The 15,341-nt window shown below is 34.9% G+C and overlaps 1 protein-coding gene across 1 annotated transcript in view; it reads left to right on the top strand.

Moving 5' to 3' along the window:
* Window positions 1-6,940, top strand: part of LOC127875341 (uncharacterized) — a 47,113-nt gene extending 40,173 nt beyond the window's left edge. Inside the window, exons 10-14 of the mRNA XM_052420337.1 lie at window positions 569-665; window positions 2,580-2,622; window positions 4,529-4,689; window positions 5,490-5,567; window positions 6,369-6,940. Of these exons, the coding sequence (XP_052276297.1) occupies window positions 569-665; window positions 2,580-2,622; window positions 4,529-4,689; window positions 5,490-5,567; window positions 6,369-6,491 (502 nt within the window). The 3' untranslated portion in view covers window positions 6,492-6,940. The remainder of the gene's footprint in view (window positions 1-568; window positions 666-2,579; window positions 2,623-4,528; window positions 4,690-5,489; window positions 5,568-6,368) is intronic.
* The last annotated feature ends 8,401 nt before the right edge of the window (window positions 6,941-15,341 follow it).

Genomic DNA, 15,341 nt, shown 5'->3' with positions numbered 1-15,341 from the left:
ATTTATTGTATGATCATCATGAAACTTTGTCAGAAGATTTGTCTCAATGATATTTTGAACAAGTTCGAAAATGGTTCCAGTTGCTTAAAAACATGGCCACCAGTGGGCAGGGCATTTTTCCTTATATGGACTTATGAATCTTCATGAAACTTTGTCAGTATATTTGTTTAAATGATATCTTGGATGTGTATGAAAATGGTCTGGTCTGTTGAAAAACGTGGCTGCCAGGGTGTTCACTAGTCATGAAAGTTGGTAAGAACATTTTGTTCTAATGACATCTTGGGCTGCACAGAACAGGTCAGTTCCTTTGAATCTCAGGTGAGCGACTTTGGGCCTTTCAGGCCCTCTTGTTTAATTACCTCCCTTTCTTTCATTTCCATATATTTTATTCTCTACAGCATAACTCTAAAACTATATAACTAATTGATCATTGAAATATAAATAGATGACACAGGTGCCATGTTTTACAAATATTATTCTACTCTCTAAAACAAATGTTGTCATACAAGCAAAACACATTTTGGCGGGGATTTGACACTACTGTGAAAAGCTCTTGTTCTGTTTGCAGTTATCTTGGAAAAGGTGCCATCCAGGCTTCTCCCATCACAGTTTGGAATGCCATACGAAATCCTCGCACCAAATTCACATATGATGAAAGTCTTAAGGTAAAAATACTTTTTGTGTTCTCTTTTGGAACAATACATGATTTTCTTGTATGATAAAAGTCTAAATGTTAAAATATTGTGTGTGTGGTCTTTTGTAATTTGGTATTGTGTTTGTTTATTGTTTGGTATTTGTGCACCTTATCATTCAACCTCAACTTTACCATGACCTAAATGGGATGTAGAATAAGATAAATAGGCTATTACTTGACTAACGTGATTAAACTCTATCATCTACAGAAGCAGCAACACCATACAAAATGTGGATATCTACACAATTGTTGCTTATGACTTTATTATGCCCCCCCTTTGAAGAAGATGGGGTATATTGTTTTGCACATGTTGGTCCGTCTGTCCGGCTGTCCGTCGGTCTGTCCACCAGATGGTTTCCGGATGATAACTCAAGAACGCTTACGCCTAGTATCATAAAACTTTATAGGTACATTGATCATGACTGGCAGATGACCCCTATTGATTTTCAGGTCACTAGGTCAAAGGTCAAGGGCTCAGTGACTCGAAACAGTAAAATGGTTTCCAGATGATAACTAAAGAATGCTTACGCCTAGGATCATGAAACTTCATAGGAACATTGATCATGACTGGCAGATGACCCCTATTGATTTTCAGGTCACTAGGTCAAAGGTCAAGGTCACAGTGACTCAAAATAGTTAAATGGTTTCCGGATGATAACTAAAGAATGCTTACGCCTAGGATCATGAAACTTCATAGGTACATTGATCATGACTGGCAAATGACCCCTTATAATTTTCAGATCACTAGGTCAAAGGTCAAGGTCACAGTGACTCAAAACAGTGTAATGGTTTCCTGATGATAACTCAAGAATAATTAGGCCTAGGATCATGAAACTTCATAGGTACATTGATCATGACTGGCAGATGACCCCTATTGACTTTCAGGTCACTAGGTCAAAGGTCAAGGTCACAGTGACAAAAACGTATTTACACAATTGCTGCCACTACAACTGACAGCCCATATGGGGGGCATGCATGTTTTACAAACAGCCCTTGTTTTTCTTTGTTCATGAAATAATCGACGGGTAACCGTTGGTTATTGCGGTAATAACCAACGGTATGGAGTTCCGATGCGTAGGAATTAAACCACGAGAGTGTAGCCCGAGTTGTTTGATAACAAGCATCGGAACGACATACTGTTGGTTATTAACGCAATAACCAATGCTTACACGTTGATTATTTCGATTCTAACACAAGTTTGTTTATAAGTTATCCACGATTTAAAGGTTATAAATGAGAATTATATTAACCGAACGTCCTACATTTTTTCCGCGAAACGTGACGTCACCACAACAATGACAATCAAATGACTTCGTCTTTGTTCATAAACAGTGCTCGGACAATCAAAGTGACGTCATACTTATCTCCATTGGTATATCAGGGTAATAACCCACGGTAGTTTTTCTTCTTTGTATATAGAAAACAAGTTACTTGCCGTGGTAGAATATATAATATTCTCTATTGCCTAGAGCGCAAATCATTTGAAACAACACATCGATACTGACACAGTTGCTTCTTATGAACTAAAATGCATCCATATGATCTATCTTCACTTAATCTGGACCCTGTCTTAATTTGGACTTCATTCGAGTGATTCAAATTGTTGATATGGGAAAGGTTAAGAGGATTTTAATGTTTTCTCTCTAACCAACACTGCTCACTACCACTGTTTACTTTGACCTTATACTAGCAATTGGCCATCCCTCACGATGCTGGCATGTGTAGCAGGTTAATGGGGATTTGTAGTTCACAGATTTTTATGTGTTGTTTTTGTTAAATGAGAAGTTTTGTAAATTTGATAGGAAACCAGCTTTGCCTCAATGAATGTGAATACAAAACTTAATGCTTTGGAACAGGTTCATGTTTTACACATATTTCTTTGCAGAAGGTGGATGTCATAGAAAAAATGGCAGATTCAATCAAATTAGGTAAGGCATTTAATTGTTTTGCCAATGTGTGTTATTTTCTGAAGCTATAAAGTTCTGTTATGAAAAGATAAAGCTAAATAAGTTTTGCTGTTTAGATCTTGTTTGAACATCATTGGTTAAGGAGATTATGATATCTGTTTGGAGTAATTTGACTGATTATGACCTTGACTTCTCATTTCACCAGCATCTTGTTTGAAACTGGTTGTGCATATGTTTGTGCTATTTAAGTTCCTTTTACCAACTTAAATAAAACTGATATTCCAAGATGGAAGACAGCAAAACATGGTTGATTCAGCTATATTTTTTGTTCCATTTAAGTGTATGTTTGAATGTAATAATTCTATAAATCTCCATGTAGCTAAGCCTCACTATGGCAGCGGCATAAAAGAGACCAGCAGCTATTCATGTATTGATTATCAATCATACTTGCATGCTCCTGGTTTTCACAGTTTTCAGACTGTTGACGCAGGCCTACAGTAATTTTACTACAAACAAATGCCATACTATCATTACAGCTCTACAATCAAGTTGTTTGAAGTGCCTACTTTAATTCATGTTTTGAAAACACTCATTCATTCTCTTAGATCTCTAAACCTTAACAGCTTAGTATTGGATTTGTATACTCTAAAAACTTAAAAAGTTTTCAAGCTCAGTGCTTTTGGTTAAAAGTTTCTCAAACCTTATTTATTATTTAAGCCCCTGTTGCCAAGCATTTTAAAGGAGTATCAGTTCTAATAACGATAATATTAATATAAGACTGAGAAGAATATTGTTGGTAAAAAATGCATCAAATTACGCTAATAGTTGAGAGCACTGTGTGCAGAAAGAATACGAGTCACACTCTGGGGATACCAAGCTTGATGCATGTACGGTACATTTGGACCATGTTCTGTGAAAAGGGGTTTTAATGCATGTGCGTAAAGTGTTGTCCCAGATTAGCCTGTGCGGACAGGGACAAAACTTTACAATTTTATGATATTTTTTGTTTCAAAAATGTCTCTTGTTGGCTAAAATCCAGTGTAGGCGGAAATTGTCCTGAAAGAATAGCCTTTGCAGACTGCCAATCTGGGATGACACTTTACACACATGCATTAAACCCCCTCTGGGACGACACTTTACACACATGCATTAAACCCCCTCTGGGATGACACTTTACACACATGCATTAAACCCCCTCTGGGACGACACTTTACACACATGCATTAAACCCCCTCTGGGATGACACTTTACACACAGGCCAATCTGGGATGACACTTTACACACAGGCCAATCTGGGATGACACTTTACACACAGGCCAATCTGGGACGACACTTGACACACATGCATTAAACCCCCTCTGGGATGACACTTTACACACATGCATTAAACCCCCTCTGGGACGACACTTTACACACAGGCCAATCTGGGATGACACTTTACACACAGGCCAATCTGGGACGACACTTGACACACATGCATTAAACCCCCTCTGGGACGACACTTGACACACATGCATTAACCCCCCTCTGGGACGACACTTGACACACATGCATTTAACCCCCTTTTCACAGAGCATGGCTCATTGACATGAAGTGTGGCCCCAGTTTGGCCTGTGCAGTCCAAACAGCCTTTTATTGGACCACACTATACGCCTGTGTGGAACTTTTAGCGCAGAGTCTCTTCTCAATGAAAATCCAGTATATGCAGAAAGTGTCATGCCTGATTAGCCTGTGCTAATCTTGTATCATACATAATGCACATTCGTTAACCAAGAGTGCAGCAGCTTATATTATTCTCCACCTTAGGCATAGTATGAACATGGTAAAAAAAAAAATGTAATTGAATAAACATTTGTGTGTCTGGGGAGAAGAGATTTAATATGGAAAAAAAAAACAATTTGTTCATAAATGTGTTCATATATTCCAGTTTACTATTACCACGAGGTGCTCCAACTGTTCAAGACAGAATGCTACGACATGGTGGTTACCCAGAGTGAGAGAGTGGACAGGGGAGACAAGTATGTGCTCTCCATGCAGTCATCAGACAAGGGCAGAGTGGTCTCCCCTGCACACACCACCCGAGTCAAGGTATAGCTATGCATGTGCATAAAGTGTCTTTCCAGATTAGCCTGTGCATTCCCCACTGGCTTATTTAGGATGAAACTTTTGGCCTAGAATGGATTTTTGTTTAGAAGAGTTTTCCTTTAGACACAAATTTCCAAACAAACAAACAGTGTGGTACCTGATAAGTCAGGACAGGCTTCTCTGGGACCACACTTTAGGCACATGCATTAGGCTGCATTTTACCAGAGCACACCTCAATTACTAAACTGATATGTAGTCATAAACGTTGGGCTTTAGCGTTATCAATTCTTCAAAACATTTATTGAAAAGTAAATATGTCTTATGATGTTTAGGTCACTGTTACTCATTACGAAATAGTGAAATCATTGTTTTATGTCTCTAACATGCAGGTCAATATGTCACAGTCCACATCAGTCTGTAAGTTTGCATTTGAATGACGTTCAAAATGGTATAAAAACCTGTGAAGACCAAAGTTTATATTCAGATATTGCCAAGCCTTGGTTAACACTATACATTATTTGTCCGTTATAATGAACGTCATTCAAATGCAAACTGACAAATTGAGGTTGCTTGTGATAATTTTAAGTAGGTCACTGTGTTAATTGCTTCACATTTTTAGCTGCTCCCAGGGGACTGGATAGTCAAAAGGGGAGATCATTTGTCTGTATGCATTTGATTGATGCTCATAGCAGAATCTTTAAATAGACTTTAACGTATTATTCACCCTTCTTAGCAAGCCTGATCTGTGTGTCCTTGAAGTTGATCATTTTGTGACTTGTACTTGAGGTTTGTCCTGTTTTCAGGTGCTCCCGAGTGGCTGGATTGTGGAACCTCTGCCCAAGGATAAAAAGATATTCTCCATGGTTACATACATCATGCAGGTGTGTCTTTCTCAGCCCAATCATTTTTTCTGCTTTATCATTTTTTATTCCATTTTTACCGTTACTTTTTTTTCACAAAATCTATTCTACTTGCCCCAGTGTTGGCATCTGAGCTAGGTTTAAATCTTACAATTAGCAATTTCTTACCAACAGTTTAACAAATTTAATTAAAACATCAAATATGTATTCTCCATATTAAATTGATACCTTAGGCCAAATTTGAAATATCTAGTTTGAAATTTGTAAAAATTTCAATTCATTTTACACTTAGAAATTTAAATGCACACTGTATATGGTGGTTAAAAAAATTTGTAAGCTAGTTTCTCAGGTATTGCTTGAGGGATTTCATTTAAGCTTGAAACATGTATTTACCATATGAAGATGATATAAGGCCAAGTTTGGTAAATGTAGTTTGAAATTTTGTCACTGTAATGACCCATTTTACATACAGAAATATACATATGCAACATTAACACAGGTTAAAGTTTTTTGTAGAGCTTATGTCTCAGATATAGCATGAGGGGTATCACGCAAACGATAATATATATTCCCCATATTAAAGAACTCTGGATTTTTTAATTTGCCATCTTTAAGGTCTTTTTACACGTTGAAAGTTTACATGTTAGCTATGTAGACAGGTTATTATCAAATATCAATATTATGTAGATGCCATGTACCCCTATTGGGGATTGCACAAGGAATGGTTGTGGTTACGGTCACAGTAACAAAAACACATGGTGAAACATGGAGCTATAATGATAGGCATAATAATACAGTCATTCTTGTTTCTTTTTGTTGTAGATTGAGCAAGGGGATGGGGATACAAATTTAGATAAAAACTCTTTTGAAGATTTCATTGCCAAACAGCCGCTAAGCATTGCCTACCTACGCCAGTACCTGAAGGGGTGTGTCTACCAGAAGTAGGACATTGTGGACACCTGAAGGGGGTGTGTCTACCAGAAGTAGGACATTGTGGACACCCCTTGGCCTATGTTTACAATGCTTCATGGGGAAAACTTAAATAATTTTATTAAAATAAAGAATTCTGTTAGTATGGGCACATTAATATCCATAATAGTTACTGTTTACATCCACTGGTTTTTATTTGGTTAATGAAGAATGTTTCCCCAGTCACTGAAACAACTTTTTCTTTTGGTACATAATAAATAAAGCAATTGGTTTCAAATCCCCAAGGTCTTACATTCGAGGTGAAAGATATAATGTTCACTATAGTAGCCTCCAAAGATGCATAAGCCTTGAACTGTCGGAACAATAAAAAATATCTAGCCAGACAGCTTATCAGCTTTTTTCCATTTATTCTGATCATTCTGGCTTTGGTATTAAAGGGACTTTATGTACTGCCTATCAAAATAACCATCCCACACCCTGCTTTAGTGGACTCACAATTTATCCTGTTTTCAAAGGAAGTCTTCCTTTTTTGCTTTTGTGTAAAACATCGTACATTGAATGTTTGTGCATTTTAAATCGATTGCTGCTTAGATGATGTTAGAATTGACCGAAATATAGTGAGAACTGCTTTCATGAATTGTGTTATTAATCTGTGGTTTTTTAGTGTATTTAACAACTTGTGCCACATACTGCTTCCTTCCAAATGGTTTATCTGATAGAATGTTTACTGTAGATTTTTGACAGACAACAAGGTGCCAGCACACCTGAACATAAGTTGGTTTGGGGAGCCATTGTGGTCAGATACCATTTGGCATCTGAGGTAATCCATCATTTTTGGTTCCACATTAACATCCCACATCCTTCAAAAAACTTCTCTAAAACCACTTTTCTACATGTTACTTACTACCTTATGACAAATACACATTAACCCTTTCAGTGCGGGAACCGAATTTGAAGGCCTGTGCAAACAGTTTTGATCCAGATGAGATGCCACAGAACGTGGCGTCTCATCAGGATCCAAACTGTTTGCTATTCTGATAGTATTCTTTGAAAAAAATCGAAGAAAACACTAATTTTAGAAATTCAGAAGACGACATTTAAGCAGACGACAAATTTCCCAGCATGCAAAGGGTTAATGATTTCAAAACTTCCTCAGTGTCAGTCCTTGCTCAGGTAGACTCAGGTGAGCACCCAAGGGCTGCCATGACTCTCTTATTTATTGTTTTGATGGGGTTGGGGTGGGTAAACCCATTTATGCCTAGCATCTAGAAAAAAGGCCTTGGCAAATAGTGTAGACCCAGATGAGACGCCGCATAATGCGGCGTCTCATCAGGGTCTGCGCTGTTTGCTTAAATGAATTTCTGTAAGAAATATTCTAAATATTGAAATAAATATACTAGACATCCCTAATTATGGCAATATATTGATTTAATTAAGAAGGGTGGGAGAGTCCACTAGGCATAAATGGGTTAATAATTGCCAGACCTATGTTGACACTAATAGCATCTAACAGAAGGGCAGCTACAATTTTGAACTATGGTGTTTTATTCTTGTCATTTTATTCCATGTGTGTGATATTGCATTCTCAATACTCAAACATAAGTATTTTCTTTCATATTTACTGTAGAAATTGATGTATATAATTATTTCACTTTTTCTGCTGTGTTCAATTGTTAAACTGTTTTGTAATTTATTCTGTGATGATATTATAAACAGAGCTACAGATAAGCTTTTTGGGGTAATTGGGTAATACCCTTAAAAATAAGAATGAATTGGGTAATGAATAAAGTGATTGGGTATCCAAAAGTATGATACCCGCTCATATAAAAAATAATTGGGTATTTGTACCAAAACAAACAACTGCATTGGGTAATTGCAATAAAACATGAATTTAGCTTCTCAAAACCGTACCTACATAAAGTCACTGTTATGTATTCAATTGCAGTATAGGTTGTTCCATCTTTCTGCTACCAGATTCAACAATCTGAAGCCAAGGGAATTTCTCAACCTACTCATTAAATGTGTTTCTACTTTTTTTTGTTCCTATATGGTCCAGTACTTTCGTTTTGGAAACACAACACGCCCCATCATAGGGGGCTGGAATGGTGTTAGAATAGTATAATATAGTGTATTTTGACCGAAAATGCCCAAAACCAAAATTAAATATAATAATAGTAACACGGGTTTCAACTCATTTTTTTATTTTCTGACAGCATTCAGAGTCCGGTTGCATTGCCAAAAAAAAAAAAACATATCAATAATGTCATTAACTATGCCCTTTGCAATTGTTTTAGATTTAGATTTATTTACCTTGACAAAAAAATCTATATGTTTTTTTTTGTATTTTTTGCAGAACTTTTCGTCTGCTTCGAGACACCATTTTGTTTGATTCGCATGTGTTATCATCTAAACGATTAGTTAAAACGTTACCAGATAAAGCAAGCGCTTGTCGATTAAGAATCGAGTCAAAACGGCCAAAACAAAACGGGATCTTTCATTACGCATAGAAGGCGGCTCGAAATGGGTATCGGCGATTTGTTTTGCGTACCGGTACACACAGATTTTGAAAAAATTGCGTATCGGAAATTTACGCAAATACGCAGCTTATCTGTAGCTCTGTAATTTATAAAAGGCAAATTGTTGTTGGCCTATAAGTTTGGACCTTTATAAATACCTATGTTTAGAAAGATTCGATAAAATATGTTTATGTCATTCCTTGACTTTTAATTTAAATGAAGTTCAACTAAATCATGGTCCACTATTCTGAGAATGAAAGTGGGGTTGAGTGTTTTGTGTATAAACACCATTCGCCATATCTTTCAGACCAAAATAAAGGAAAACTAATTGACTTTGTTATAATATATCAAGTTGGTATTTATTTCTCATTTAGTTTCTATAGATGCTTTATCGGGTGTTGCCTCTCAAAACAGTGAATCCCATTAGTTTATTATGTTTGCTCTAGTGGTACAATATTAAAAGTATATATTCCATTTGTGTTGAGCACTTTTTTTACATAAACATCATTAAAGGCTTTTCTTAGAAACAAAACATTTGTCATGGAAATAAAAAACTATTTCTTTTAGTTATGACTGATTACCCTATTTAATTTCATTGAACTATGCTTTGGTGGTCTCGGACTTCTTTTTTTTCCGCTTTTTGCTTTGGTTGCAGTGTTTCATGTATATTTATCCCTTTTAAGATTTTATTTGTTCATGTATTTGCCAGTTGAACACAGTTGTGCAGTTTGTTTAAAGTTTAATTGTTTTTATTTGGCTTAAATGTTACATTTACATGAATATTGTGTACATGTGTATAAATGCCTTTTAAGTTTACGCACTGTATATACATGTACATGTAATATTATTTCATTGTTATTTACCATTTTCATGCTTTCTCAGTATTTTGCCTAATGAGATTTTGCGATTCTTACTGATGGTTCCGTTGATGTTGTTTTTTCAAAAAAAGCATATCATTTAAAGCCAGTACTTTGTTATTATAAAAATGTGTTATTTAGTTATCGTTCAAATAATCTTCTCCATTTTGCTTCTGAAATAAATGCACCTATTTTGTTTAATTAACAAAGGCAGAAACCTATTAAAAGTATTGTCTTGTGTGCAACAACGAATGTACGATGTCTTACAGAATTATGAAATGTTTATAATGATGGCTTATCTTTTCATTTGTAAGCTTTGGTTTTGTGCTCAGTCCTCAATATATGAACAAATGGAAAATCAATGTCTTTCTACAAAACATACATATTGTAGCTCACTTAACTTTAACTATTATAGGACCCGCGTGATGCATTAAATGGGTCTTATGCCATATGCAGTCAGCGTAGGTCAAGGCCAGCCGGCATGACTGGTCAGAAGCTACGCTAACTGTTGTTAAGTTTGTGGTCTCACTAGCGGAAAGGGTAATTCCTGACTAGACTTGGCAGATGCACAGATTGGACTGGAGCTATTCTGGCTGCATATGGCAACAGGCGCATTTTGGAATTATGTGGGTCATAACAAACATCAATTTAGTAGTTAATATATTTATTTTTTTTTGGTTTCCAAAAAGATGCTTTAGTTCATTTATAATAGCTGTGTTCTTTTTGAAATCATCACTGGTCAATTAAATATGGTTACATTATTTTATTTAATTGAATGTCAAATGTATGCAACCAAAACTATTGTTACCGGTGGCCTAAAAAATTTATTGTTGGTATGTGTATGTGATTTATTTTTGAAATTTCAATATGATATGGTAAACTATCATATGAAAATCATAGTACAACAATAACAAAAACGTTCAAACTTCTAAAGAAGATGTGTCAAGGGAGGTAAAACATTTGTTTCTATTCCATATTAGGCTTACTGCAAACTCTTGATTTGTAATGCTTTAAATGGAGAATGGGAAAGGAAAGGTCAACACGTTGCAATAAGTGCAATATAATGTAACAATGTATGTGGTCAACTTTTTTTCAGGGACCTATTCATAAATTGGCAACTTGACAATTTTCTAAATGTTTATCATATATTTCAAAATCAAGTGTAAAATTCGTATTAAGTCATATATGGACGACTAAAATGTTGAATAGAATGGGCAAGCTATTACCTTTATTTTATTACCACAAAATTAGCCTAACCAAGACTTACATGCTAATGGGTAATTTCCAAACTAAGCTGAATATTATATATTATGAGTCGTGTTCTGAGAAAACTGGGCATAATGCACAGGTTAATCAGGGACGACACTTTACGCTTTTATGACATTTTTTGTTGAAATGCAAAAATCTTTGCAAAAATCTAATTTAGGCGGAGAGTGTAGGGACGACACTTTAAGCACATGCATTATGCCCAGTTTTCTCAGAACACAACTCATATGTTTTATAGCATTGTTTTACTCTGTGCCATTTATATTGAAAAATGAAAGACGTTTTATAATGTGCTTGACCAATGCAAATACATTCATTATCAATCCAGCTTTATGATCAATGCAATGTTTTTGTTTGTAAATTTAGCTCGGTTAACCGTGTATTCATTGAGAAATTTAAGATGTGTTTGTCATTATTTTCTATGGGCATCTCGGTATCGGGTATATATTTTCATATACACTTGTATCGTAATATTTTAGCTGCTTTATTCATATTATAATTTATTCCAATGTATTCAATTTTGCAATGGTGCTGAATTTCAAAATTTGTTTTGTCAATGTCTTTGAAACCCTGACAATATGTGTTCTAAAAATGTACGCTTTGGGTTGTTGTAATTTTATTAGATGTCAGATATTTGAAAAAATGTTACACACAAGTTTCTTTGCTAAAACAGAAACAATAAGAATGTTGAATGCCCTTCTTCATTATGAAAATAAATATTGCAATAAGTGTTTTTTTAAAGTCATGAACATACCATTGACATGTATACTGAAAGTGTTGAAATGTTCATGAGTGTCATGAATTTGTGTTTAATATTTCATTTCAAGATGAGCACAATTGTCACATTGACATAATAGACTCACTGACTATATTAAACCAGGTTTTCCGAAGGAAAAAACTGGTTATTAGATTGGCGAATGCGGATGGGCTGGCTGGCGGGCGGAACAAGCTTGTCCGGGCCATAACTATGTCGCTCATTGTCAGATTTTTAAATCATTTGGCACATTTGTTCACCATCATTAGACGGTGTGTCGCGCGAAAGAATTACGTCAATATCTACAAGGTTAAGGTCACACTTTTAGTTCAAAGGTCAAAAATGGCCATAAATGAGCTTGTCTGGGACATAACTATGTCATTCATTGTTAGATTTTAAAATCATTTAGCACATTTGTTCACCATCATTTGACGGTGTGTCGCGCGAAAGAATTACGTCGATATCTCCAAGGTCAAGGTCACACTTTGAGTTCAAAGGTCAAAAATGGCCAAAAATGAGCTTGTCCAGGCCATAACTATGTCATTCATTGTCAGATTTTAAAATCATTTGGCACATTTATTAACCATCATTGGACGGTGAGTCGCGCGAAAGAATAACGTAGATATCTCCAAGGTCAAGGTCGACACAACTAAAAATAGATTGATTTTGAAACAAGGGGGGTAACTGTGATGAACAATCAGTAGCAATGCACATTTTCAGTTGTAGTTGTCTCCCTTTATCAGACTTTTTTTTTTAAACCTGGTTTTGTGACAAGTTTGTCCCATGTTTAGTTTATATTGTCAAATTGACATTTGCCCTGAACCAAATAAGACAATCAGATTGAGTTCTTTCAAATACATTACAACAGTCAAAGAGAGGTTATTATGTAACAGTTGTTTGGCTGGTAATTACAAAGCATTGTTAGTAATTTCATTAGACTGTTACTATAAGTGCAAATATTTTATGTATTGTTTTTCTTAATTTGATTTGCAAATCCATTATTGGGCTGGTATAACTTGAACACAAATTTTCATGAAGATGTTTTTAAAGTGTACCCTAATTGCTTTATTGCTTTTATTTTTTTCATTTTGGATTGATATGCTTGAGCACTTTCCACAATTTAAGAAGGACTTATTGGGAGTTCATCTGTGCAATCTAATGAAAGAATTTCGGAATCCTGTCTTCTGTTTTTGTCTTCCTTTGATAAAATTATTAGTCTTGAGTAAACTAGTTCTTTTGTTGCTATTTTGACATTTAAAGAGATTTTCCAAATATCTTGCAACTATTAATATGCAACTTGACCCCTACATATTAATTTTGTACAATTCATCGTAGCAAATTTCAATTAAGTGACATTTAACAGTGCCTGCCATTTGTGTCAGTTCTGCACTACTAAATGAAAATAATCAAATGCTTAAAACACATTCAACATTTTGTTCATTTGCAAGATTAATTTATGTAAAGGTGTATTGAGAAATAAGATGATCTTGGTTTAAATTTAGTTAATTTATTATTTAATAATGTCCAGTATTTATACATTACCAATTCTCATCTGTATTTTAATTGTTTGTATTTTTTCATAAAATTGTAAATTCATTATTTGTTCCAATTGCAATGTTTATCGGTTTATAATAATTTAGAAAAAAGTGATATAAGTGCACTTATGAAGTTGCAAAAACAGCACTTACTTTCGTACAATTAATTAGTCATGTAAAATAAACTCACCCAAAGTATTACGTAGTTTTGACATTTCAGATGTTATGAATTGTATTTAAGGTATTGAATTGTAGTTTTTCCATTGATATTAGTTAATATAATTTGGTGTTGTGTTCTATATAAGAGCTTGTTTTAGCTGGACTATTGGTAGAATAGTCCCAGCTATGCTACTCGAACAAATGTCTGCATTTCCATATCACTGTTTCTACTACAGGTATACACTGAAAACTTCATACATAATCTAAGTGTTGTTGTTTGAGGATTTTGGCCAAGTTCCATTACTCTAAAACAGTTATTTCATGTTTAGGTATCTTATATGCAGACCTTGCTTTAAAATTTAATTAAATTGAACTAAATTGGTCAGATGACCGACAGTAATTAACAAAATACTATTAAAGCCAAAATGTAGTTAAGCAATTTGTCTTGCCAAACTGTAATGTTTGATGCTCATTTTGTAATTTATATATGATCGCATATGCTTCAATAGACATTATTTGAATAATATAATATTAAATAAAAATGTTGTGCTTTAAATCAGAGTTTTGAACTTTCCGGAAATCCACAGAAATCGGACTTTACATACTAGTGTTCATTTTGAAATCCATGCAAATCTGATCAATACATGGCATGTGTCCATAGCACACAGACTCCCCAACATTTTTGTCTTTAAATTCCTCTTTTGTTTCAAACAAACTATTTATGCAAACATTTGAATTTTGACATCTAAGTGACACCTGGACAATTGAGGTAGCGAGACACGTTGTCTTATGATGGTTTACATTTGTGGCACGTTGTTTTAAAATCCATCATGATATGGCAGAGACAGGAAAAGTCTGACTACTGAGTGCTGCTTTCTTTGAAGGGTGCATAAACATTTATGGTGGGTAACGATGACGATAGGTTTCTTAAACGCACAGTTTATGTGAATATTTTAAAAAGAATGTTTTAACAGAAACAACTTGAAGTTAAACAACTGGGCAAATTCTTAAACAATTCATTTTTATTTTATTGTTAAGTGATAATATCAAATGGGGAGGAAATTGATGATGTTCTGAGTGTCGTCAGTGCAGTGACTGCTGGTTGACAGTAACGTTCTGAGTGTCGTCAGTGCAGTGACTGCTGGTTGACAGTAACGTCTGTTCTGAGTGTCGTCAGTGCAGTGACTGCTGGTTGACAGTAACGACTGTTCTTAATTCTAAGGTTATGAACAACGGATCGTTACGCTTTTTGAGAGCACATTGCTACATCGAATAACAATTAAACAGGCCAATTATTATACAACACATGCATATGTGGGCATTTTTTAACGGTGACACAATATGTGCATAGAAATCAATACTGCAAACAAGGTTTCAAATTTTGATAATATGTGTCTGAAACCTAATGTGAATAATTCAATGTAAATAACTCAGTGGAAAATCACAAAAGTGGAATGACCTGACAGTTTGTGCATGTGCATCCTATACAAATACGAATGTTAAATATCTTCAAATGCAGATAATTTTTCCTGAGATCATCAAATTCAGATAATGTCTTCCAATGATATGAAGCAGAAACGTAACGTTCTCCAGAAAATGTAATATATGCAATCAAAAGGAACTAACTCCCTGAAAAAAAAACAGTTTTTAACATATCCACCCAAAATAGATGCTGCATATAATGTTTCATAAAATTGAGAAAAATAGTGCCTGAGATAAGATTCAAAAAGAAATTATTTCTCAAAGAACTTCCAGAATAATTGAAGGCCCGCGCATAA

This window comes from Dreissena polymorpha, chromosome 3 (genome assembly GCF_020536995.1).
Source record: "Dreissena polymorpha isolate Duluth1 chromosome 3, UMN_Dpol_1.0, whole genome shotgun sequence".
Lineage (NCBI taxonomy): Eukaryota > Metazoa > Mollusca > Bivalvia > Myida > Dreissenidae > Dreissena > Dreissena polymorpha.
Note: the sequence above shows the minus strand (reverse complement) of the source record. Positions and strands in the feature narration are given on the sequence as shown.